Source organism: Globicephala melas, chromosome 17, assembly GCF_963455315.2.
Source record: "Globicephala melas chromosome 17, mGloMel1.2, whole genome shotgun sequence".
Classification (NCBI taxonomy): domain Eukaryota; kingdom Metazoa; phylum Chordata; class Mammalia; order Artiodactyla; family Delphinidae; genus Globicephala; species Globicephala melas.
This window is the reverse complement of record NC_083330.1, coordinates 34,952,945-34,980,316: the sequence shown is the minus strand read 5'-3', so window position 1 is coordinate 34,980,316 and position 27,372 is coordinate 34,952,945. Positions and strand designations below refer to the sequence as shown.

General features: G+C 38.9%; 2 protein-coding genes across 3 annotated transcripts in view; both read right to left on the bottom strand.

The window, feature by feature from the left end:
* The window catches only part of LRRC69 (leucine rich repeat containing 69), an 89,244-nt gene that overhangs the window by 23,227 nt on the left and 38,645 nt on the right, over window positions 1-27,372 (bottom strand). For both annotated transcript variants that reach the window (XM_030862863.2, XM_030862864.2), the window contains one exon: window positions 330-431. In XM_030862863.2, coding sequence (XP_030718723.1) covers window positions 330-431 — 102 coding nt within the window. The remainder of the gene's footprint in view (window positions 1-329; window positions 432-27,372) is intronic.
* SLC26A7 (solute carrier family 26 member 7) overlaps window positions 1-27,372 on the bottom strand; it is a 308,475-nt gene that overhangs the window by 256,119 nt on the left and 24,984 nt on the right. The window lies entirely within an intron of this gene.

Sequence of the window (27,372 nt, the reverse complement as noted above, 5' to 3'; positions counted from 1 at the left end):
CCAGTAAGAACTAATCAAATATATCCTTAGATAATACTGAAAAAATACTTGGAGGTTAAAGTGAAAACAAATTCCTTTGTTTTCAACAAAATGTTTTCATCCAATAAAATGTTTAAATGTCTCTGAATTTGGTCACTCTGGAAATCAGATAGGATTACAATGGATTCTGCAAGCAAGTCAAAAAGATTATGACTAGGGTCCACAATGCCAATGGATTATGGTTGTATGGATCGTTCGCTGGCTTGGCAAGAATGCTTTAGAAGAAAACTCTTTAAAACTTAAATCATGGCTTTAGTTTGAAGACCTGTGTGAATGCTATAAGGCTTCACCTGTAGACTCCAGATGTCCTCATGTTTTACAGCATTAACTGGCTGCTTCAGGAACAGTGGGTTTCCCTCACAGTAGAACTCCCTCAGCTTCAGGTATTGAAACTTTCAAAACAAAATAAAAACTTCACTACACAACAAAATAAACTTCATTTCTGAGCCTACATCGTCAATAAAATTAGACTAAAATTACTTTATTTATGACATATTCCACATTAGTATTTTAATAGCAGGGTGTACTCTAGTTATAAGAAGCATAAGAATCTTTATGTTGGCATGGATGGCAATGACCTTAGAGGTCACTGGTGACATCCCCCATACTAGACAGCTGAGAAAAGTTGTTCAGGATCAGAGAATTGTTAGTAATAGAAGAGAGGTTAATTAATAAAATGCTGGGAACAGTTTGCAAATAATACGTTTGTTAGGAACCAAGTATGATGAAAAATAACACTCTAATATACACCAAAAATTTAGGTCTCAAATACTGTCCTATGATCCATTCATTTATGATCAGTGAGGAAGGTAAGGGAAACAGAGGAACATCAAAAAATTATCATTATATTGAAGTACAGTTGATTTCTCTGTTGAAAAAAGAAAAAAGAAAAATATATAATTCACAAGGATATTGAATCTTCTATGAAGAAAACCTAAATTCAGCTGGATTCTACCCCTTGAGTAGAAAAAAAGTAATTCTCTTATGTTCATATTATATCTTTTTGAATTATGGTTTTCTCAGGGTATATGCCCAGCAGTGGGATTGCTGAGAAAACCATAATTCAAAAAGACATACGTACCTCAATGTTCATTGCAACACTATTTACAATAGCCAGGACATGGAAACAACTTAAATGTCCATAGACAGATGAATGGATAAAGAAGGTGTGGTACATATATAGAATGGAATATTACTGAGCCATAAAGTGGAATGAAATTGGGTCATTTGTAGAGATGTGGATGGACCTAGAGACTGTCATACAGAGTCAAGTAAGTCAGAAAAAGAAAAACAAATATTGTATATTAATGCATGTATGTGGAATCTAGAAAAATGGTACAGATGAACCTATCTTCTGGGTAGGAATAGAGATGCAGATGTAGAGAACGGACATGTGGATATGGGGGAGGGAAGAGGAGGGTGGGACAAACTGGGAGATTAGGATTGACATATATACACTACCATGTGTAAAATAGATAGCTAGTGGGAACCTACTGTATAGCACGGGGAGCTCAGCTCGGTGCTCTGTGATGACCTAGATGAGTGGGATTGGGCAGGGGGAGTGGGAGGTCCAAGAGGGAGGGGATATATGTATACATATAGCTGATTCACTTCGTTGTACAGAAGAAACTAACACAACGTTGTAAAGCAACTATATGCCAAAAAAAAAAAAAAAAAGGAACAGGGTAAAAAAAAAAAAACTGTGCCAGCAGGAAAAAAAAAAAAATTACACCTTGACTCCCTTGAGTTCACATGACTTTGAGCTCATGTGGTTTTCAAAGTTAAACTCATTTAGGGAGTTACTTTTCTGAGACTTAGTTTCAGCTGTGAAATTGGGACAATAAGACCTATCTTCAGTGGTGTGCAGATAAAACAGTTCTCTGGAAAGAAAAAAAAAAAAAAGCCCTGATTTGTGGCATGCTTTGATTCTATGGTGTAAATACTCCTACCATAGCTGATTCCAGTCACTGAACACAGAGTTGGGAAGAGATGTTGAAAATTGGTTCTTGTGAGCCAGGATGAGGTAGCGGCATTACACCACTGCACCTCACAGTTATGGAAGAGTTAGAGATTTCCTTGATTTCAGCCCATGGTTTGAAACACAGCACTCAACAAATTAAAAATAATTGATTTAAAACATCTTTCCAGGGCATCATGTCATCAGGTCTAAATGTCTCACGAAATTTCTACAACATAGACAAGGTTTAAAAATAAAATAAAGAGTTTAAGGCTACATTGGAATCACCTACAGACATTCTGACTTTCTTAATTCAGTTTCCTATGTTATCCACCAACAAGGAGCAACCTAGAGAGTTGAACCTAATGGTAGCCACAAGTCAGTGCTGGGTGTGCTGAAATGAAAAGAGCACTTCTTCTGCTTAATGGAAACATCATTTTTTCCTTCTGGCTCTAAAGAATAACATTCTATAATTTATACCTTAACTCACATTCCTTTTATAAAAATATGATACAAACTTGACTAACTTGGTATCTGCAAAAGCATTAACATATGTGAAACTCATTTCAAAGTTGACCACAGTTCAAAGGGCATACATTTTTCTTTAGGGGTCATGTTTCTCTTCCTTCAAATCCTATCACTATTCTTCCATCAAACATGGTAGTGAGTTACTCAGCTTGCTAACTTACTACACATAATATACCAGAAAGAAATTATCTTAATGAAAAGAAATTAATAAAGAAATTCATTAGCATGTGTTTTGCAGCAGGTAAGTTTCAATAACCTGAAGTCACACAATCTCTCAAAGTCCACTCTGAATATTCCCCAGAGCAACATTTTTTAATACCTTCTCTATATGCACTACTAGGTTTCCTGCCAGCCTAGCTTCTTAATAGAACAATATTCTTTGCTAGTCTCATCACTCCAGTAGCATAATCTCTTCTGCTAATAAAACGTTGTTACGGGGCTTCCCTGGTGGCACAGTGGTTGAGAGTCCGCCTGCTCATGCAGGCGACACGGGTTCGTGCCCTGGTCTGGGAAGATCCCACATGCCGCGGAGCAGCTGGGCCCGTGAGCCATGGCAGCTGAGCCTGCGCGTCCGGAGCCTGTGCTCCGCAACGGGAGAGGCCACAACAGTAAGAGGCCCGCGTACCGCAAATAAAAAAAAAAAAATGTTGTTACAGCTTTTCAGAGTCTCTTTGCACAGGCTTACTCAAACTACCAGTGTTATGGGTTTAATATCAACAGGAACAATTTTGTCCCTCCCGCCCTCTCAGGGGTCTATGGATATTTTTCATTGTTACAACTGGGGGAGAGGGCAGTATTACTGGCATCTATTTAGTAAATACCAGGGATGCTGCTAACCATCCTACAATGCACAGGATAGTTCCCACAGCAAAGAATTATCAGTCCCAAAAGAGGGTTGAAGTTGGGAAAACTCTGGTTTAGAGGTATAAGGTCATAAACATTCACTGACCATTTATCTGGAAAGGGGACTTGCAGCTGAAGAGAAATGACGGTTCAAATGAAGGTTTTTATTTTTTTTAACGTGAAGACTTGATCATGTAGAAGGTAAGTACCAACATAGAGAAATTAATTTAGAGGAGAAAGGAATAATTGAAAGAGTAACGATCAGGTGAAGAACACAGAAAGACTTTTGGAAATTAACATCTTTGAATTATCCTCTCCTCCGCAGCCAGAAGATGCAGGCATGAATGAGTTTGAAGGTGTGGAATTGGATGTGAAGGAATCAGACATGATCCCTTCAATTTTGTCTTTGAAATAGAGAATAAGACCATTTGCTAATTGAGTTGTGAAGCAAGGTGTCGATATGGAAGGAGGCATGAAGAAGGTGGTGAAAGTATCGAATAGGTTTTGGAAAATGAACCTGGCATGCAACAAGCAAAAATATTATACAGGGGTGCTGAGGGAACACACATTTGTGGCAATCCCTGTCCATAGATTGTGTGCTCTCCTTTAACACCCAGCAGTCTAGATACAACATTAAGAATCTGCAGAAGTATATGTCAGAAAGCAAGGGCATGAGCTCATACATATTAAAAAGTAACTGAATTGGACTGGGTCCTTTATGGTTTAGACCAGATAGAAAAAGAAATAGTACGAAGTTTTGATGGACTATGAGTAAAAGAAGATGTAGAGCGACATGAAGTCTCTGATCTAAAAGGAAAGATATGGCTATAAAGCAATAAGAGAGCTGGAACATAGGAGGAACCAGGGGTCAAACTGCCATACTGGACTTTAATTCTTCATATTTAGAGCAGCTGAAGATGATGTTGTGATCTAGACATGACTGTGATGGTGGTTTGCTGAACTGAAGACCTGAAAATCTCATTAAAATCAAGGAACTTTGAGCCTAAGTTGTTTATATTGACCACCTTTACAAAACAACTTCTTGAGTAATGTTCTCAAATATTTGGCTGCCTACTGCACATCTTTAGATGGAAGTCCCACAATCACCATAAATTCTAACATTCAAAAGTTGAACACTAATTTCCCACAGTTTTCCTTGCTCCTTTCCCCACATCAAATCTCCTGCCATGTCCTGTCAATTCTACCTTCTTAAAACTTCTAGAATTTATCCTTTCTTTCCATCCCCCTATCCACCCACCTCCTCGCCACCTCTGCACAATCTCTTCTCCTACTCCCTGACCCAGCCACTAATCCCTCTGGCTTGATTGAGGCCCTCATTTTACAGGAATTATTGCAATAGTACTTATATTGGTCTCAGTGCAAACTTTTGCTGCCAAAGTGGTCTTTTAAAATGAGAAGCTAGTCAAAATACAACCTTGCTTAAAACTTTTCAAGGCTCCCTTTAGTCCATAGGATAAATTCAAAAGCCCTAGTATATCATACTTGGTTCTTCTTGGCCTGTTTTTCCAACGATATATCCTAGTAAGCTCTACTTTCACCCTTATACAACAGCCATCCTGTAGTACTTAGGGGTCTCATAAGAGGCCTGTGTCTTAACTTACAATTATTACTCATGCTGTGCCCATTACTCAGTCCACTCCTGGATCATCTCTTCACGACTAAAATATCACCCCTGTAAGCTTCTGCAACTTCTATCAAATGTTTCTATATCTCCTTAGGCCTAATTAATCATACCACCTGTAAATACTATGAGACAATCATTGTTGAAAAGTTTGTCTTCATCTCTCAGGTTTAGTCTCTTTAAGAGCTATATCTTAAGTGACTATTTAATGCTAGCTCTAAATTCAGTACCTAGTACATAGCTGAGGCCCAATAAATAATCAATCACACACAACTCTCCCTGGGCACTCAGGATTTGCAAAGATCTTCTTCTCCAGACTTGGTCAATTGTTATAAGTGTTCCTGCAAAGCCCCAGGACTCAGGAACAATATATAAGTTCAGCAAGCCCTTCTATTGCTTCAGGCCAGCCTTAAGTAATGAGGGAGATCAGAAGGGGGCTAATTTAGGAAGAAATTTGTTAATGTAAACAAGGAGAAGGGAGGCTGAGATTTCACATGAGCTCAAAAACAGAACTGATAAATAGGTGATGGCAAATAACCATGGACCCTTCAGACCATCTCAAAGCTCACAGGGTTACACTTTAGCAAGAATTGGAATTTATAAATATGCTAACAGTTGACTTGTGAGGAGGGTAAGGTTTTAAGTGTTGGGACTATGTCATCCAAAAACATATAATTAGCAATTCTAAAAAAAGGACATGAATAAGATCTGTGACCAATGAGAAATTCAAGAAAATGTATGATAAACTTGATATCTAATCAGAACTGTGGAGTGATTCAGCTGATGATATCATTTGAACATAAGGAAGCCAAAAATTCTGTTGTGGGAACTCCTCTCTCACACACTGTGCATGAGTGGGAGGGAAAATAGGCAGAAAGTGACCTAAAATAAGAATCCTTCAGTATCTGCTGGATAGTTGACCCAAGAGAAGACCCCCGGAGGGAGTTGAAGAGAAGCTGCCAAGAGAAATCTGGAGGGAAGGAGATAACTGAACCCCCAGGATCTAAACATACACACACACACACACACACAAACACACACACACCCCTTCCTCATTTTGGTGGCTAGGGAGAAGCAGCTGAAGGCCCTTAAGCTCATGCTTCTCCCTGCCTTCAATATCCTGGGCCTTATAGCTGATGGGACAGTAGCTCCAGCATCCTCTTCAGCCTCTTGATTTAAACATTGTAAAAAGGAAAATTGATCTGGGAGGACTTATTTGTTATTGCCTCACAATCCTCATCCATACCTGCTTAAGACCCCACTTCTATCCTTGAACCACCTGAGAACCGGTGACTGAAGAGGCCTCTGCTTCCACTCTGCCCTGTATGTTCCACCTCCAACAGTGTGATCTTACAATGTAAATCAGATCACAGCAGTACCTAGCTCAAAACCATCCAGCACTACCTTGCTCAAAACCATCTCATTTCTCATTCAGAATGAAATGCAAAGCCCTCAAGCTGGCCTACAGGACTCTGTTATGATTGGACCCTGTACAATCTCTTTGACCTTATATCCTACCATTCTGCCTATCCCTCTTCCTTCCCCCTCCCCTTCCCCCTCCTCCCTCCTCCCTCCTCCTCTCCCTCCCTCTCTCTCTCCCTCTCTCTTTATTTCTCTCTCCCCTCTGGCAACATTGGCTTTCTTTCCAAGCGTTTTTTGCCTTGGGACCTTTGCACTTCCCTCTTCTTGGAACACTTTTGTCTCAGATTTGTCCATACCATTAACACTCAGAATAAAATGAAATCATATGTTTAGCAGTTTGAGAGGGGAAACATTTATGACCCAAGGATTTGATAACCAGATAAGTTTTCATTAATGTGCAGAGGCAATGGAAAGACATTCTCACATGCATGAGCTATGTACCTTAACCAAAGAAAATTACTCAAGACACAGTAACTGAAAGAGAGTAACAAAAACCAAGAATTTGGGTAATACATTCATTTTGCCTGTCAAAATGCAAAGAATAAAAAGTCGAACGCACACTGCCCCAATACAAACAAGACTGGGGCAATCTGTTTTTTGCAAAAAAAGAAAATTTGCAATGTCATTAAAAAGTGTGAAAATTGTTTGTACTCTTTGTTAATTCTACTGATAGGAATTCATCCAAAAAATATTTGAAATGGGAGCAAATATGTATACACGATATGTGTTTCTCAGAATTATTTAAAATTTTAAAATCCTTTCCTATATTAAAAAAATGTATGATAAGTTATATTACACATGTAATATTCAGGTATTCTGCCTTTTCACTCTCTATGTCTAGCAAAACCTAAGCCTGGGTCATCCATGCCATCAGCTTTCCCTGTCTCTGTACACAAGCAAATAAGTGCTGTTTGCAGTTACACCTTAGGGCAGGCTAGAATCACAATAAATTCATCTTCACTAACTTCCAATATGCCCTCAGTGATTGCTGGAAATTCTCCTCTAGTCAACACAACTCCATGTTTTCTTTGTTGGCTCATCTTTCTTTGCCCAACCATGAAATAGTTCTCCCCTGAGCCTAGCACATTCTCTTTTCACTTTATTTTTTTTCCCTTGGCAATCTTAACCATTTCTATGACTCAATGAAATCTCTATGCCAATGACTCTGGTTCCACACCCTACAGCCAACTGTTTACTCAAAATCTTCACTTGGATGTCTTAAATATATGTTAAATTCACTGTGTCCAAGATTGAACTCATGATCTGCCCTCCTAGAGTTGGTCTTTTTCCAGTGTTTTCTATCTTAGACTATAGAAAGTTCACAAGCCCATCACTGTTTCAAATTTACCTCGTAAATGTCTCTTGAATCTGTTCAGGTCTTTCCATTCCTAATCATATACTCTTTGTGGAATTTGAACCAAGAAACACGGAAATTTGCCATTTAGCTCTGGAAACTGGAACAGAACAACTATTATGGCAAGGAGCTGGAGAGTCCACAGTGGGCTATGTATAGATTGATGTTAAAGGGGAACAGAAACAAGGTATAAGTAGAGCAAGCATTTGGAATATGGCTACATTATTCCAACAGTATAATAAGTGTGATGAACTAACAGTTCATGCTGCTAAGAATCCCAGAAGCTTGTTGACCTGAGAACCACACACTTGCTTCAGTATCTCTGAGCTCTGCCCAGCCTTACCATATTCCCTGCTTGAATCCCCATGAGATCCTCCTTACTCTTCCTTCTGAAACTTTAATTAAACTCCATTTAAAATGCAGCCAAAGAACCAAAAGAAAACATGCACATTAATTTCAACATCATAGAATTCTCTTGCTCTACCATCAGCAGATAGACAATTCTAATGTCTCTGAATTGCTCAAAGTAACCTTCTTATGTGCTTTTCTGTGAATCCTCCTTTGCAAAACACAAAAATCTACCTCTTACTTCTCTAAATCTAGACAAGACTTCCAAACTTTAGTCACTCACTCTTTAGAAGTAATCTTCTTTTCAGGTTTTGAAAGCAAAATATATAATTAGTACCTCTCCACTGGATAGGGGAGCCATATGTCTAGAGATGCTTTTTCACCCATATTTCTAAACCTCACAGACCTGGTTACAGAGAAAAAGCAGAAAGTAGTAGTAAGCAAACTATAAAAGGCAGTAACAACGAAATCAAAGTTCCTAACCCCTGCCCTGGGATAGTCTATGATTTAAACTGAAAAATTCCACTTTAAAATTTAGTCAGACCAGGCAACAATTCAGACCACTGAACTAGAAGAAAGATATTCAGAGTTTGTGAAAGCTGTTTATGGTCTGAAAACCAATTGTGAGATCTTTGATCTTCTATTTTTTTATTCTGACAGGAAATTAAAGTTTGAGTGACCAGATTCATAATGGGAACCACAGAAAGAACGTCAGTTTGTAGCTTCTCCCTTGGTTTCCAAATGAGCCCCAATGTTGTTTTAAATAAAGCCTCTCAAAGGCATAACACCTTTAATTCCTCCTGATATATCTTTGTTCTTCTTCATTCATATTAAATATCACTGTTTCAAGGGATTCTTGACTGTTTTTATTTACCTTCTCTTAAGTGACTGCTGTTTTAACCAAACATTCTTTTCTTTTAAGCTTTTCATATAACTTCATCTATACTTAATAGTAGAATAGAGAAAACACTGGGCTCAAATGCTGGGGACTGGTTTCAAATCCATTTCATCCACACAACCCCTCCATACAAGTCATTCAGATATCTGAGCCTGTTCTCCATGTATAAATAGATATGATAATATCCATCTCACTGGATTTTAAAGATCAAATAAGGAATGTATAAAGTACTTGGTAAACTATGAGACATCCTAGAAAAATGAGGTACTACACCAGCATGTAGTCCATTGTCTAAAGTAGGCAAGTCATATTTATTACTTTTCTCTCAACAGAAGAGTCTTGTTAGGGTCAGCTAATATTTTGTCTTCCATTTTTCTCATTACTTTGCTTCATTTAAGCTCTACCAGACAAGGATAAAGGCAATTTCATATGCTGCAAATCTGATTAGCAAACTGATACGTGTACTTCTAGTTTCAAGATGGCAAAACTAAGCACATTTAGCACTCTTCCTCTCCCAAGCCAAATCCTAGAAATGATAAGAAGATAACTTTCAAGAAAATAAATAACCACTTAAAAACAGGACGATAAATTCTCACAGGAAGAGAAACTATGTGTAGACAGTATCAAGTGAAGGAGGAAGCATCAACCCAGGATGAACATGGAAGCCAAAGGAAGAATTCCTATAAAGAAATGGAATTGAGGTAACTCAATACACAGAGGTAGTAGAGGCCTCCAGAGAAGTATGGGATAGTAGAACAACAAACAGCAATATTACTGTACTCTTTCAGAAGCAGGAAGACACGTGAACTCACCTACCCACTCTCATCCCCATGGCCACACTCTACCTCCCACTCCTATAGCTCCTTTCCCTGAATCCCACACACCTATAGCCTGGTGAGAACAGTGCTTTGAATAGAGAAAGGTGGAGGAGCTTCAAGACGGCAGAGGAGTAAGACATGGAGATCACTTTCCTCCCCACAAATACATCAAAAATACATCTACATGTGTAACAACTCCTTCAGAACACCTACTGAATGCTGGCAGAAACCTCAGACTTCCAAAAAGGCAAGAAATTCTCCACATAACTGGGTAGGGCAAAAGAAGAAAAAGAGACAAAGGACCTGCACCTCTGGGAGGGAGCTGTGAGGGAGGAAAAGTTTCCACATGCTAGGAAGTCCCCTCACTGGAGGAGATGGGAGGGAGGGGAGCCCTAGAGGTGAGGGCAGCAACAGGGGTGTGGAGGGAAAGTGGAGAGAATCCTGCACAGAGGATCAGTGCCAACCAGGTCTCACCAGAGTGAGACGCTTATTGGTTCACCTGCCGGGGCGGGTGGGGGATGGGTGCTGAAGCTCTGGCTTTGGAGGTCAGACCTCAGGGAGAGGACTCGGGTTGGTGGCATGAAGACAGCCTGAGGGGTCTAGTGCACCACAGCTAGCTGGGAGGGAGTCCGGGAAAAAAACCAGGCCTGCCGGAGAGTCAGGAATCTATTGTTGTGGTCTGCATGAGGAGAGGGGTGGGCCCGCCATAGGAGCTTCCTGCTCCGTGTGCTCACAGACAGCTGGGCACCACCTACGTGACCTCCAGAGGTGGGCACAAACCATGGCTGTTATCTCTGACATGAGAGGGGGGCAATGGCTGCCACCGCTGCCACCAAGTGTCCTGTGTGTAAGCACAAGTCACTGCCCACACCTTCCCGGAAGCCTGTGCAGCCCACCACTGCTGAGGGTCCCACAATCCGGGGCTAACTTCCCTGGGAGAACGCAAGGCGCACCTCAGGCTGTAGCAACTTCACACCAGCCTCTGTCGCCACAGACACTCCCTGCATATCCCAATTGTGACTGCCGTATCCCTCCCTCCCCTCCCCTGGCCTGAGAGAGCAAGTGAGCCCTAATCAGCCACTGCTTACACAGCCTCTTGCCTGGGCAGGGAACAGACACCTGAGGGTGGCCAACAGACAGAGGCAGGGTGAAAACCAAAGCTGAACTCCAGGGGCTGTGGGACCAAAGGGAAATCTCTCCATGCAGCCACAGGAGCAGCAGATTAAACCCCTGCAACTGGCTTGGTAAAGCCTGCATCTGTGAAATATATGAATAGACAATGAGTGTTCCCACAATCGAGGCTGTGGACTTTGGGAGCAACTGTGGACTTTGGAAGCAATTACATGGGAGAGGTAAGGCCAGATCAGAGTCTGAGCTGGTCCCACAGTGCCCACAGCAGGGCCAGAGACCTACTTAGAAGTATTGGAGGATTTCCTGGGTAGGCAGGGAATAACAGTGGCTCACTGTGGGGGCAAGGACACTGACAACCAAGGCCACAGGAAAATATAACTACTATTACTATTATATATACTTTCTCTTTTTTTTCATTTTGTTCTATTATTGTTCTTTTTTTATTATTCTTTTAATTTTTTAATTTACTTTTTCTTTTCTCTTTTATGCTTTTTTAAATTTTTTTTTATTTTTTGCAGTATGTGGGCCTCTCACTGTTGCGGCCTCTCCCGTTGCAGAGCACAGGCTCCAGACGTGCAGGCTCAGTGGCCATGGCTCATGGGCCCAGCTGTTCCGCGGCATGTGGGATCCTCCCAGACCGGGGCATGAACCCGTGTCCACTGCATCGGCAGGCAGACTCTCAACCACTGTGCCACCAGGGAAGCCCCCCTCTTTTATGTTTTTATTTTTTAATATGTTTTTTATCTTATTGTTTTCCTATTCTACTGTACTTTTTCATTATATTGTGTTTTTTCCTTGTTTTTCTTTTTTCCTTTGTTTTGCTTTGTTTTTGTCTTATTTTTAACTAAATTTTACATTTTTCTATTTTTACTTTACTTCTTTGTTGTTTTCTATTTATCTTTTTATTTTCCTCTTTCTTCTGTTTTTACTTTTTTTTTATCATTTTTGTGTTTCTTTTATGCTTCCTTTCCTTTTTTTAGTTTGCTCTGCATTTGATTTGTTTTAGATTTTTTGTTTTTGTTAGTTTAGTTTTTAGTGTTTGTTTTCATTATTGGCTTTGTTTATTGGTTTGGTTGCTTTCTTCTTTTTTGTTTTCTCTTTTTCTTTTTCTTTATTTCTTTTTCTCAGTGTGGGTGTGTGTTTCTTTACGTGTTTTTGTCTGTTCAGTTTAGCTTTTACCACTTGTCTTGGGGTTTTGTTTGTCTGTTCATTTTCTTTTCTTTTTTTTCTCTCCTTTTCTTTTCCCTTTTCTTCCATGCCATGCAGCTTGTGGGGTTTGGTGCTCTGGGCCAGGGATAGGGCCTGAGCCTCCAAGGTGGGAGAGCCAAGTCCAGTACATTGGACCACCAGAGAACTCCCAGCCCCATGGAATATTAATCGTTGAGAACTCTCCCAGAGGTCTCCATCACAACACTAAGACCCGGCTCCATGCAATGGCCAGCAAGTTCCAGAGCTGGACGTCACATGCCAAACAACTAGCAAGACAAGAACACAACCCCACCCATTAGCAGACATGCTGCCTAAAGTCATACTAAGCTCACAGACACCCCAAAACACACTACCAGATGCGGCCCTGCCCATCAGAGGGACAAAATCCAGCTTCACCCACCAGAACACAGGCACCAGTCCCTCCCACCAGGAAGACTACACAAGCCACTGAATGAAACTCACCCACTGGGAGCAGACACCAGAAGTAAGAAGAACTAGGAACCTGCAGCATGTGGAAAGGAAACCCCAAAAACAGTAAGTTAAAATGAGAAGACAGAGAAATATGCAGCAGATGAAGGAGCAAGGTAAAAACCCACAAGACCAAACAAATGAAGAGGAAAAAGGCAGTCTACCTGAAAAGAATTCAAAGTAATGACAGTAAAGATGATCCAAAAATCTTAGAAATAGAATGGAGAAAATGCAAGAAACATTTAACAAGGACCTAGAAGAACTAAAGGGCAAAATACAGTAATTAACAACACAATAACTGAAATTAAAAGTACTCTAGAAGAAATCAATAGCAGAATAACTGAGTCAGAAGAACAGATAAGTGAGCTGGAAGATAGATTGGTGGAAACATAAAAAGAATAAAGAAAAAAGAATGAAAGGAATGGAGGGCTCTCACACAGACCTCTGGAACATTAAGCTCACTAACATTTGAATTATAGGGGTCACAGAAGAAGAAGAGAAAGAGAAAGGGTATGATAAAATATCTGAAGAAATTATAGTCAAAACTTCCCCTAACATGGGAAAGGAAATAGTCAGTCAAGTCCAGGAAGTGCAGAGAGTCCCACACAGGATAGGAGAAACACGTCGAGACACATATTAATCAAACTATCAAAAACTAAATACAAAGAAAAAATATTAAAAGCAGCAAGGGAAAAGCAACAAATAACATACAAGGGAATCCCCATAAGGTTATCAGCTGATTTTTCAGCAGAAACTCTGCAGAGCAGAAGGGAATGGCAGGACATATTTAAAGTGATGAAAGGGAAAAAAACTACAACGAATATTACATAGCCCAGCAAGTATCTCATTCAGATTCAATGGAGAAATCAAAAGCTTTACAGATAACCAAAAGCTAAGAGAATTCAGCACCACCAAACCAGATCTACAACAAATGCTAAAGAAACTATTCTAAGTGGGAAACACAAGAGAAGAAAAGGACCTACAAAAACAAACTCAAAACAGTTAAGAAAATGGTAATAGAAACATACATATCAATAATTATCTTAAATGTGAATGGATTAAAAGCTCCAACCAAAAGTCAACTGGCTGAATGGATACAAAAACAAGACCCATATATACACTGTCTACAAGAGATGCACTTCAGACCTAGGGACACATACAGACTGAAAGTGAGGGGATGGAAAAAGATATTACATGCAAACGGAAATCAAAAGAAAGCTGGAGTAGCAGAGCTCATATCAGATTAAATAGACTTTAAAATAAAGAGTGTGACAAGAGACAAGGAAGAACACTACATAATGATCAAGGGATTAATCCAAGAAGAAGATGTAACAATTATAAATATATATGCACCCAACATAGGAGCACCTCAATACATAAGGCAAATGCTAACAGTTAGGAAAGGGGAAATCGACAGTAACACAGTAATAGTGGGGGCCTTTTTTTAGGGTGCATTTGATCTTCATTGCTGCATGCGGGCTTTCTCTAGTTGTGATGAGCAGGGGCTACTCTACATTGCAGTGCAAAAGCTTCTCATTGTGGTGGTTTCTCTTGTTGCAGAGCATGGCTCTAGGCACATGGGCTCAGTAGTTGTGGCTCATGGGCTCTACAGTGCAGGATCAGTAGTTATGGCGCACGGGCTTAGTTGCTCCTTTGCATGTGGAATCTTCCTGGACAAGGGCTCGAACTTGTGTCCCCTGCATTGGCAGGTGGATTCTTAACCAGTGCACCACCAGGGAAGTCCAAAGTTTTTATTTATTTATTTACTGGCACCAGGTCTAAGTTGTGGCTTGGAGGCTCCTTAGTTGTGGCATGTGAACTCTTCATTGCAGCATGCATGTGGGATCTAGTTCCCTCACCAGGGATTGAACCCCAGCTCCCTGAATTGGGACTGTGGAATCTTAACCACTGTACCACCCCATTTACACCAATGGACAGATCATCCAGAAAGAAAATTAATAAGGAAACACAAGCTTTAAATGATACAATAGACCAGATTGATTTAATCAATATTTATAGGACATTCCATCCAAAAAAAGCACATTGCACTCTCTTCTCAACTGCACATGGAACATTCTCCAGGATAGATCACACATTGGGTCTCATATCAAGCCTCAGTAAATTTAAGAAAATTGAAGTCATATCAAGCATCTTTTCTGACCACAGTGCTATGAGATTACAAATCAATTACAGGAAAAAAAAACTGTAAAAAACAAAAACACATGGAGGCTAAACAATATGCTAGTAAATAACCAAGAGATCAATGAAGAAATCAAAGAGGAAATCAAAAAATACCTAGAGACAAATGACAAAAACACAACAACCCAAAACCTATGGGACACAGCAAAAGTAGTTCTAAGAGGGAAGTTTAGAGCAGTACAATTCTACCTCAAGAAACAAGAAAAATCTCAAATAAACAACCTAACCTTACACCTAAAGGAACTAGAGAAAAAAGAACAAACAAAACCCCAAGTTAGTAGAAGGAAAGAAATCATAAAGATCAGATCAGAAATAAATGAAATACACACAAAGAAAACAATAGCAAAGATCAATAAAACTAAAAGCTGGTTCTTCGAGAAGGTAAAAAAAAATTGATAAACCTTTAGCCAGATTCATCTAGAAAAAGAGGGAGAGCACTCAAATCAATAAAATTAGAAATGAAAAAGTTACAACACACACCACAGAAATAGGAAGCATCATGAGAGTACTAAAAGCAACTGTATGCCAATAAAATGGACAACCTGGAAGACATGGACAAATTCTCAGAAAGGTATAATCTTCCAAAACTGAACCAGCGAGAAATAGAAAATATGAAAAAAAAATCACAAGTACTAAAATTGAAACTGTGATTAAAAATCTTCCAACAAACAAATGTCCAGGACCAGATGGCTTCACAGGCGAATTCTATCAAACATTTAGAGAAGAGCTAACACCCATCCTCCTCAAACTCTTCGAAAAATTTGCAGAGGAAGGAAGACTCCCAAACTCATTTAATGAGGTCACCATTTCCCTGATATCAAAACCAAACAAAGATATCACACAAAAAAGAAAATTATAGACCAATATCACTGAACATTGATGCAAAAATCTTCAACAAAATACTCCCAAACAGAATCCAACAGCACATTAAAAGGATCATACACCATGATCAGGTGGGGTTTATCCCAGGAATGCAAGGATTCCTCAGTATATGCAAATCAATCAATGTGATACACCATATTAACAAATTGTAGGAGAAAAACCATATGATCATCTCAATAGATGCAGAAAAAGCTTTTGACAAAATTCAACACTGATTTATGTTAAAAACACTCCACAAAGTAGGCATAGAGGGAACTTACCTCAACATAATAAACACCATATATGACAAACCCACAGCCAACATTGTCCTCAATGGTGAAAAACTGTAACCATATCCACCAAGATCAGGAACAAGACAAGGTTGCCCACTCTCACCACTATTATTCAACATAGTTTCGGAAGTTTTAGCCACAGCAATCAGAGTAGAAAAAGAAATAAGAGGAATCCAAATGGGAAAAACAGAAGTAAAACTATCACTGTTTGCAGATGACATGACACTATACATAGAGAATCCTAAAGATGCTACCAGAAAACTACTAGGACTATTCAAGGAGTCTGGTAAAGTAGCAGGACATAAAATTAATGCACAGAAATCTCTTGCGTGCCTATACACTAATGATGAAAAATCTGAAAGAGAAAGTAAGGAAACACTCCCATTTACTATTGCAACAAAAAGAATAAAATACCTAGGAAGAAACCTACCAAACGAGATAAAAGACCTGTATGCAGAAAACTATAAGACACTGATGAAAGAAATTAAAGATGATACAAACAGATGGAGAGATATACCATGTTCTTGGACTGGAAGAATCAACATTGTGAAAAATGACTATACTACCCAAAACAATCTACAGATTCAATGCAATCCCTATCAAACTACCAATGGCATTTTTCACAGAGGTAGAAAAAATATTTCATAATTTGTATGGACACACAAAAGACCCTGAATAGCCAAAGCAATCTTGAGAAAGAAAAACGGAGCTGGAGGAATCAGGCTCCCGGACTTCAGACTATACTACAAAGCCACAGTAATCAAGACAGTATGGTACTGGCACAGAAACAGAAATATAGATCAATGGAACAGGATAGAAGGCCCAGAGATAAACCCACACACATATGGCAGAGATAAACCCATGCACATATGGTCACCTTACCTTTGACAAAGGAGGGAAGAATATACAGTGCAAAAAAGAGAGCCTCTTAAATAAGTGGTGTTGGGAAAACTGGACAGCTACATGTAAAATAATGAAATTAGAACACTCCCTAACACCATACACAAAAATAAACTCATAATGGATTAAAGACCTAAATATAAGGCCAGACACCATCAAACTCTTAGAGGAAAACATAGGCAGAACACTCTTTGACATAAACACAGCAAGATCCTTTTTGACCCACCTCCTAGAGAAATGGAAATAAAAACAAAAATAAACAAATGGACCTAATGAAACTTAAAAGCTTTTGCACAGCAAAGGAAACTGTAAACAAGATGAAAAGACAACCCTCAGAATGGGAGAAAATATTTGCAAATGAAGCAACTGACAAAGGATTGATCTCCAAAATATACAAGCAGCTCACACAGCTCAATATCAAAAAATACAAACAACCCAATCCAAAAAAGAGCAAAGACTTAAATCGACATTTCTCCAAAGAATACCTACAGATTGCCAACAAACACATGAAAGGATGTTCAACATCATTAATCATTAGAGAAATGCAAATCAAAACTACAATGAGGTATCACTTCCCACTGGTCAGAATGGCCATCATAAAAATATCTACAAACAATAAATGCTCTAGAGGATGTGGAGAAAAGGGAACCCTCTTGCACTGTTGGTGGGAATGTAAATTGATACAGCCACTATGGAGAACAGTATGGAGGTTCCTTCAAAAACTAAAAATAGAACTACCATATGATCCAGCAATCCCACTACTGGGCATATACCCTGAGAAAACCATAATTCAAAAAGAGTCATGTACCACAATGTTCATTGCAGCTGTATTTACAATAGCCAGTTCATGGAAGCAACCTAAGTGTCCACTGACGGTTGAATGGATAAAGAAGATGTAGCACATATATACAATGGAATATTACTCAGCCATAAAAAGAAACAAAATTGAGCTATTTGTAGTTAGGTGGATGGAGTTAGAGAATGTCATACAGAGTGAAGTAAGTCAGAAAGAGAAAAACAAATTCTGTATGCTAACACATATATATGGAATCTAAAAAAAAAATGGTTCTGATGAACCTAGGGGAAGGACAGGAATAAAGTCGCAGACCTAGAGAATGGACTTGAGGACATGGGGAGGGGGACTGGTAGGCTGGGACGAAGTGAGAGAGTAGCATTGACATATATACACTACCAAACGTAAAATAGATAGCTAGTGGGAAGCCACTGCATAGCACAGGGAGATCAGCTCAGTGCTCTGTGTCCCGCTAGAGAGGTGGAATAGGGAGGGTGGGTGCGAGACACAAGAGGGAGGGGATAAGAGGATATATGTATACGTATACCTGATTCACTCTGTTATACAGCAGAAACTACCACACCATTGTAAAGTAATTATACTCCAATAGAGATGTTAAAAAAAAAAAAAACACATGCACCCCAGTGTTCATTGCAGCACTGTTTACAATAGCCAGGTCAGGGAAGCAACCTAAATGTCCATCGACAGATGAATGGATAAAGTAGATGTGGTACACATATACAGTGGAATATTACTCAGCCATAGAAAGGAATGAAATTGGGTCATTTTAGAGATGTGGATGGACCTAGAGACCATCATACAGAGGGAAGTAAGTCAGAAAGAGAAAAACAAATATTGTATATTAACGCATATATGTGGAATCTAGAAAAATGGTACAGATGAACTGGTTTGCAAGGCAGAAATAGAGACACAGATGTAGAGAACAAACTTATGCACCCCAAGGGGGGAAAAGGGGGTTGGGGTGAATGGCAAGATTGGGACTATCATATATACACTAATATGTATAAAATTGATAACTAATGAGAGTCTGCTGTGTAGCACAGGGTACTCTGCTTCACTTTGCTGTACAGTAGAAACTAACACAAGATTGTAAAACAATTATACCCCAATTAAAAAAAAAGAGGGACTTCCCTGTTGGCTTAGTGGTTGGGAATCTGCCTGCCAATGCAGGGCACACGGTTCGAGCCCTGGTCTGGGAAGATCCCACATGCCGTGGAGCAATTAAGCCCGTGCGCCACAACTACTGAGCCTGCGCTCTAAAGCCTGCGAGTCACAACTACTGAGCCCACGTGCCACAACTACTGAAGCCCGTGTGCCTAGAGCCCGTGCTCTGCAGCAAGAGAAGCCACCGCAATGAGAAGTCCGCACGCGGCAGTGAAGAGTAGCTCCCGCTCGCCACAAATAGAGAGAAAGCCCGCGTGCATCAACGAATACCCAACGCAGCCAAATAAATAAATTTATTATAGAAAGACTAGAGGAAAGGTGAGATTGGGCCCTGCGGGGCTAGCAACACCAGGGAAGACTGAGGACCTATCAGAATGCAGTATACCTGCTGGAATATCCAACCATTTTTGCACTCTCAATACACTGACCAATGCAAGCTCCTGTAAGAACTTTTTCTTCTCCCATAACTTGAACTGAAAAGACAGCTGGCAGTCTTTCAGGTAATCTTGAGTGTCTCAAATTAAATAAGCCGAAAATTGAAAAATGAAATTACCTGATAATCAGTGTGCCAATATCATTAGAGATAACAGATGCAAGAATTTATACCAGGAAATAAAACTAATAGGACAGGACTGTAAAATAAATAGTATAATTAATATCTTCAAACTAGATATGTGAAACATTGCTTGCTCAAAGGAAGAATAAGAACCAATTTTAAAACTTGGAAATGCTGAATTATATAAGCTTTCTGAATCAAAATTTGGCAATATTTATCAAGTCAGTAAAAGCATGCACAAGTTTTGATCCAGCGACAACACTTCAAGAAATCTTTCCTAAGGAAGTAATCAATGCCCTGTACAAAGGTTAGCTACAATGGCATTCATTGAAGCTTTTTTTTATTGTGGCAAGAAGTTTGAAATAGCCTACCTGTCAAAAAATAGAGGACTGCTTAAATATATACAATATCAATGCTATGCAGCCATTAGAAATAATGATATAGGAAAATACTTTAAACCATGGGGAAATGTTTATAATAAAAACTGAAAAGGCATGTTATGAAACACCTACATGAATAATACACTAATACAATAATATTAATAATACTAACACATTAACATGTGTGAATACTCCATTTTGGGGAAAAAAACTATATGTGCATGTGTACACATGCATTCACAGACTTTAAAAAAAAAACCTGGAAGAACAGGAAGAAATAAATCACAGTGAAAAGAAATTTTTAAATGTTTTTCCAGGAATGATATAACTTACATTACCCTAATTCTGATTACCAATCTGCAAACCTTCAGAAGATAAATTTGGGAATGGCAGCAACAGACACAGACTCATCCTATACTGGGTTAAAAGACTGGAAATACAACTACCCTGAAGTGAATAAAATTTTCCCAGGGCTAAAACTATTTCAAGGATTTCAAGAAAGCTATCTCAACATCTGTGGTGATTCTAAGATTTTCTCAGAAGTTTGAAAACTCTCCCACGTATCTTGCCCATGAAGTATAAAAGTAGGAATGTAAGAAATACTTTGTCAAGTCCTGTGCTGGTTCAGCTCATACATTTCAACAGTAAGGGTCGGAGTTGACAGCACCCCCCAAGGAGGTGAAAATTGGTTTGGGGGGAGGAGATAAAAATATTACATATTACAATGGGTTGTGGCCCTCAAAGCTCAATACTGCCTGACAGTATAAACACATATACAGTATATATCTGGTACTAAAATTTAATGGGGTTGGGGAAGGGCTATTAGGGGGAAAAATGTCTAAAATGCTCCTGGAGGTGAGGAGGACAATGAAAAAAAGGCTGAGAAACACTGGTTCAGCTTTAGAACATAAAACTCAAATTCTTTTTTTTTTCTTATAACCTCTCTCTTGGTTAGAACTTAGAATAAAAGTATTCACTACTTTTATTTTTTAATTATACATGTGCACACACATACATGTACACATGTTTCTTTGTGTTAGAAAGCTCTATCATTTGCTCTTCAATAGCTCGCTTCTATATTGAACTTTCTAGACCAAAAAGAATATTTTATAAAGTGCTAGATTTTTTTCTAAGCATTGTATTGCTTTTTGTTTGCAAATATGTGTTTAAAGCTTTGAAGAAGTGTACACTTATAGCTATTAACATTACCCCAAGATCTTAAAGTTTTTTAAAGTTGACTCTGGAATCATTCACATTATTATGACTCCTGTAATAAAGCACAAATTAGGGGTTAAAAATATTTAACCATTTTTTATCACTTATTGAGTCCTTTAGAATATGAAGAATATGAATTAATTAAGATATATTAATAAATTATAATATTGAGTATGCATTATAATATTATCTTCATGTTTGTCACTTTATAGTCTCATAATAGCTGATAATTCTCAATCAAGTCCAAGCAACTTAGAGAAGGAAAGATCTAAGTTGGCGAGAGGTAAGAGAGATTAGTGCGAACCAGATAAGTCTGTCCAATTTTACTGGGAAAATAAAAGTTTTCCTAGAAGTCTCACCCAAAAGATTTCTACTTATTTTTCTCTGGCCAGAGCTATGACACATGGCCACTCCCCCTGTAAGTAGTTCAAGAGAAGAAGGTTGGAGATGGGGGCTTCAACCAGCTACCCAAAAGCACTTAAGTGTCTTTGATTACATATCAGCCCCTCAAAGTGCCTTTCTTGACAGTACCACTTAGAGTAGCAGACCCCTCCTTTATGTCCTGATTTGTTCTTGCACTGTTGTAAGCACTCAGAATAAAGAGGTGCACAAAACACACAAAATGTCCTCTCCTGGGCTTACAGTGCCCTATGTGTTTTCTTTATAAACTACCTAAAATTATAATATTTTTGTTTACTTGCTTATTATCTGTCTTCCCTCCTGGACTGTAAGCTCTAACAGGGTAAGGAGTTTGTTTTATTCAACTCTGTCTTCAGATTGTCTAGAACAGTTCCTGGCATACAAAAACATGCAAATGCATACTGAATAAATGAAATACTGAAAGAGGAAATTAGGCTTGGGGAATTTAAGGGTTTCTACCCAAGATTAGACAGCTAATAAGTGGCAAAGCTAATATTTTAAGAAACTCTGACACAAAAGACATTATCTTTTAAAATTCATACCAGATCCTCCTTAACTCAATCAGCAGTGCCAAGGCTACTACTATTGATGTGCTGACTGGTATTGGCTCAGGAGAGCTAATTATGAGCATCAATTTGCAACCTAGCTTTAAGTAATATCATGTTGGTAACTTGAAACAGTCTATGTTGGAAATATTTACTCCCAGCAACTGGCAGATTCCACAAATCAGGGCTCCCTTCCCTGACCAGAGAGCTGGTTACTAAACATTTGCCAGCAAACCACTGGATATTTCCTTCCCACCCCACTTCCTTGTCTCTATTAATGCTAAAAGCACATACGTGAGCTATCCAGATTTCTCTCCCTATGAGCAGTCTTTATTTGGCTGCTTCTGTGGAACTCACTGAGTTTTCAGCATGATGCCCTTCTTTTGCTTTCCCAAATTTCCAAATCTCTAAATCTTTGAACAAGAATCACAGCTCAACCAGGGTGGAGCAAATAAAAACTAAAAATTGTGACTATTCAACAAGCAAAGCAGGCGAGGTCACTGGGATATAGGTGGGGAAAGAGAGCAACAGAATTTATAACCAGCTCTGTGTCTATGAAAATGGGCCGGAGCAGAACCTTTGAAAGACAGCTCATGGTTGGCAGTCCTGGGCTTACTCCAAGGAGGAGTTAGTGCTGGACTGACTCTATTTGTTATTCCCCAAAAGACATTCAATGGAACTTGTATTCTAAAACAGTGAATACCTGAATAAAAATTATATGGGAGTGCTGTAAAAGAATTTCATTAAGTGGCTGCTTCCACTCTAATATTAAACACTAGATATATGTTTGTTTTATTTTATCTTATTCTTGCTTTACAGAGTATGTCTTTGATCCAGGAACATAGATTATAATTCATCTTCCTGCCATACAGTTTTTTTTCAACTTCTAATATTAAATTAGATTTTCAACAATATTCATCCGGTGTTCAATTTTTTCCCAACCCTTTTTCCCATTCATTCGTTCACAGTCTGGGTCAGATTGACCCAGGTATATGTAAGGAATATGTAAGGAACCCTAACCCTAGGAGAAAAATTAGGGGAGGAAGCAATAATTACACTTTCTAGCACAACTTATCTTAAGACCTCAACATCATGGTGGCAGTCTCATATCACTGTAATAGTGTGTATGGGGTGGGAGAACATTCTTGTGCTTTGATGGTGATAGGCAAAGATAGGAATTAGGACAAAAATAACACATAAAGCACTAGTTATGTTTCTGGTGATTTATATTTGCTAGCACAGTCATTTATCATAGCAGCCAGTATCATCTGTATTAATATCCCATTTTTTTTGGATAAGGGAACTAAAGTTCAGGGCTTTAGAAAACTTGCCTATAGTCACACAACTAGGAAGTTCCAAAACTGGAATTCACATACAGCCCATGAAAGTTCATGTGTCTTCTACTACACAATGCTGCCTCCAGTGAAGACAGCACACTAGCTGCTCTTCATTCTGTTATGACCTAAAAAAGAAGTCACTACCAAAACCTTGACTCACCACATTTCCCTTGGAAAGCTAACTTGTAAATCCACCAAGAAAAACCTGTCTTCTTCTATGGCCAACTCAGGTATCTCTTGCAATGGCCTGTTATCTGTGGGAATCATAGGAAATCAAACATAAGTGTCAGAGCCAGAATTCAAAGCCAGGCTTGTCTGGTTCCAGATTCTGTCTGTCTGCTGTTTTCACCCATCATGCTTTTCCACTAATGTAAAAAAGAAAGATCAAAGTATATCCAATAGGGCTTCCCTGGTGGCGCAGTGGTTGAGAGTCCGCCTGCCGATACAGGGGACACGGGTTCGTGCCCCGGTCCGGGAAGATCCCACATGCCTCAGAGCAGCTTAGGCCTATGAGCCATGGCAGCTGAGCCTGCACGTCCGAAGCCTGTGCTCTGCAACGGCAGAGGCCACAACAGTGAGAGGCCCGCATACTGCAAAAATATATATATATATATATCTCCAATATTACATGGAAATGGAATACTTATTAACTGCATGTGTTTATTAGAGTTGTGCATGTGACTTGATGCAGCTGTAATTCTTGGGACAGAGATACACATGGAAGAAAGTCTCAAGAACAGATAACCACTCAAACACTTGGAAGAATCTAGCCACCAAGCGATTTTAAGAGATTAGCACCAACACCCTACTTAAAACATAAGAAAGGGAAAGTAAGCAAAACTTTTATATTTTGAAACAAAAAACTACAATATCAAAAGCCTCACAGTCTTCCCACAGTGACACATTCAACTTTCCTCAGTGTCACCTACTGTCTTCACACCTTTGAGTCAGTTCCGTGACTTCCACTGCACAGCTTAATTGTCTAAGTCTTCTACTAACACAGTGTCTTCTGTTTGTAATTATTTCCTTGACTTATAGCTCTGCTTTCTTGTTAAGTGTATCCTCCTAGAAAGACACACCTGCAATCTCTTTGAAGTTCCCCTTTATGCCAGGAATGCCAGCAACAGACTCTCAGATATGGTGTCTGAAAATACTGTCCAGCTCCAATATCCTTTCCTCCTCTCAACAGTTAAATTTAGAGGTTCCTTTTGCAGGGGGGGACTCCGGATGCTACCAACTGTTCCTCCTAATTACCAGGCACAAAAAGTCTGTTTCAGCAAGAGCTTTCAGAGTCAACTGCTAATCTCAACTCCTCACCTCAAATGAACCTATGTTTATAGTTCCCCTAAAGAACACATTTCCGGGAGTCTTGACTTCAGTTTTCTAAAGTAAGCTAGAGACTATAGGAGTATAGGGGGCTAGGCAGCAGGGGAAAGAGGGTTCAGAGATCAGTCCTTTCTCTGGCTAGTTCAGCTCAGCCATGCCTTCCAAAGTAATTAAAAGACCATACAATCTTAACAAACAGGAACAATATACGATAATCTGGCATGGTATGTTTCTAAAAGTACTACTAGTAATTAAGTATATTTTGGCTTTGAAGCAATCTAGGTTTTAATTTCAGCTCTGCTATATAATGTTGGGAAAAGTACATTAATCTTTTCCAAAGCTCAATTTTCTCATCTGTAAAATGTCAATAGTAATAGTACTTAGTTTATAGAACTATAATGAGGATTAAATAAGATGATGGTCCTAAAGTGATTAGCACAAAACCAACCACATACTTTTCAAAGAATATTATTTATTATTGTTTGTTTTTATATAGTAACTTTTACATATCTCCCTTGGCATATTACTGTTTCTAGCAAGCATCTGTGACCTAGGTAGATGAAACTCTCACTAACAATCCCGAGTATATCCCTCCTGTGATGGCCTTTGCCTATCCCTGATGGTTTTTCCCTAATTATCCATGGAACTTTCTTGCCAGAATTTCCTAAAGGAAAACTGCACTAGTTCTAACAAAAGAATGAACTATGTGCCTTCTGGGCCTAGTTCTCTGACACTTCTGGGTAGTTGTCTTCTTGATAGAGAAGTGACTTTTTCCCTTTATTATGTTCTAGAACCTTCTGTCTTTAGTGTCACTAATCACTATACCTGTTTCACCATTATGCCTTCTCTGTACACTACAGTGTGATTTTCTGCTTAATGGCACTTAGAGGAAAAAGCAAGAGAAAGCTAAATTTTTGGAGTAGCAGGCAGTTTTCCATAAATTTATTTGATCCTCACTTCACAAAAATCCTAGGAATAATGAGAAAATTGATGCTCCTCCCTCCTACCCTGATTGCTGATTACAAATAAAATGTTCTGAAATGCGATGCAATTTTATATAGAGAGCTTTGAAATTCTTTTTTTCTTAAACATCTTCATTGGAGTATAATTGCTTTACAATGGTGTGTTAGTTTCTGCTTTAAAACAAAGTGAATTAGCTATACATATGCATACATATATCCCCATATCTCCTCCCTCTTGCGTCTCCCTCCCACCTTCCCTATCCCACCCCTCTAGGTGGTCACAAAGCACCGAGCTGATCTCCCTGTGCTATGTGGCTGCTTCCCACTAGCTATTTTACATTTGGTTGTATATATAAGTCCATGCCACTCTCTCACTTTGTCCCAGCTTACTCTTCCCCCTCCACATGTCCTCAAGTCCATTCTCTACGTCTGTGTCTTTATTCCTGTCCTGCCCCTAGGTTCTTAGGGATACCTTCTCAGTCAGAACTTGAGTTTTTATTTTTGTTTGTCTTTTAATATATTCTCAATTATCTTCCAAGAACTTTAGATGGTTTATTATATAAAGAAGACCTATACATTAATGCCAATAAAATTAGAGTTCAAAAATATAGGAAAAGATGATTCTAAAACTGTAATCTCTAAATTTTGTTCTGAACTTCTTGGCATCCAAGTCAAAAAGATTATTAAAGGGCTTCTATAATTTTTATTATCTTTTAAAATTAAAAAGGAAATAGAACTTTAATAGAAATGTAATGCAGCTATTAAACAGAGATTTACCTTAAGTAAGTCTGGAAGACAGGAACACAGAGTCCTCTGGAGGATAAATGGAGCAGGAAAGCAGTATCTGACCAAGCAAATAAAGTAGAAGTTTAGGGACAAAATGCAGATAAGTGTTCTCACACCAAACAGAAGATTTATTGAGACCTTCTCAATGCTTGTGACTTATAGGCATTATAAGAAGAGTAGGAAAATCAAACAATAGCTAAGATCATGCCCTTCAGTCACTTACTCATTCAACAAATATATACTGCATGCTTACTACTTGCCAAGCACTATTCTAGGCAATAAGGATATAACAATGAATAAACAGGCAAGTGTCCTGTTCTCATGGGAACTACATTCCATTGGGAATAAAAGAATGGAGCATGAAGACAAACAATAAACATGTAAACAAATAAATAAATAAACATATTTATAACAATAGTAAGTGCCATAAAGAAAATTCATAAACTGTTTTAACAGAATGATGAGATAGATGGCTACTTTGTTGGGTGGTCAGGGAAGATTTTTCCGAAGAGTTAATATTTGACCTGAGACCTGTTGTGATACAAAAGAGCCAGCAATAGGAAAATCAGAGAGAAGATTATTATTCCTCAGAGAGGCAGGAGAGAAGGAGACAATAATGCCACCAGACCTAGACCTAATACCTATGCGTCCAGAACCAGACCTAGTACCTATGCCACCAGAACCAGACCTAGTACCTATGCGTCACCAAGAGAATGGTTTGAACCAGAGTAAGAGTGTTTTGCAGCTTCAAATTTTGATACCTGTAGAACAGTCCTAGAAATGAGCAGAGGTTAGTGCTCATTAAAGAAAAGGAAATGTATAGGTTATTGAGGAAGGTAAGTAAGTTTTTCAGAATGAAGTTACTTAAGTTTTCTCAGTATCTTAATGAAATCTATCAAAAATGCCCAATTCTCAGTAACGGAAAACAAGGTAACTCAGACAAAACCTCCCAGTACA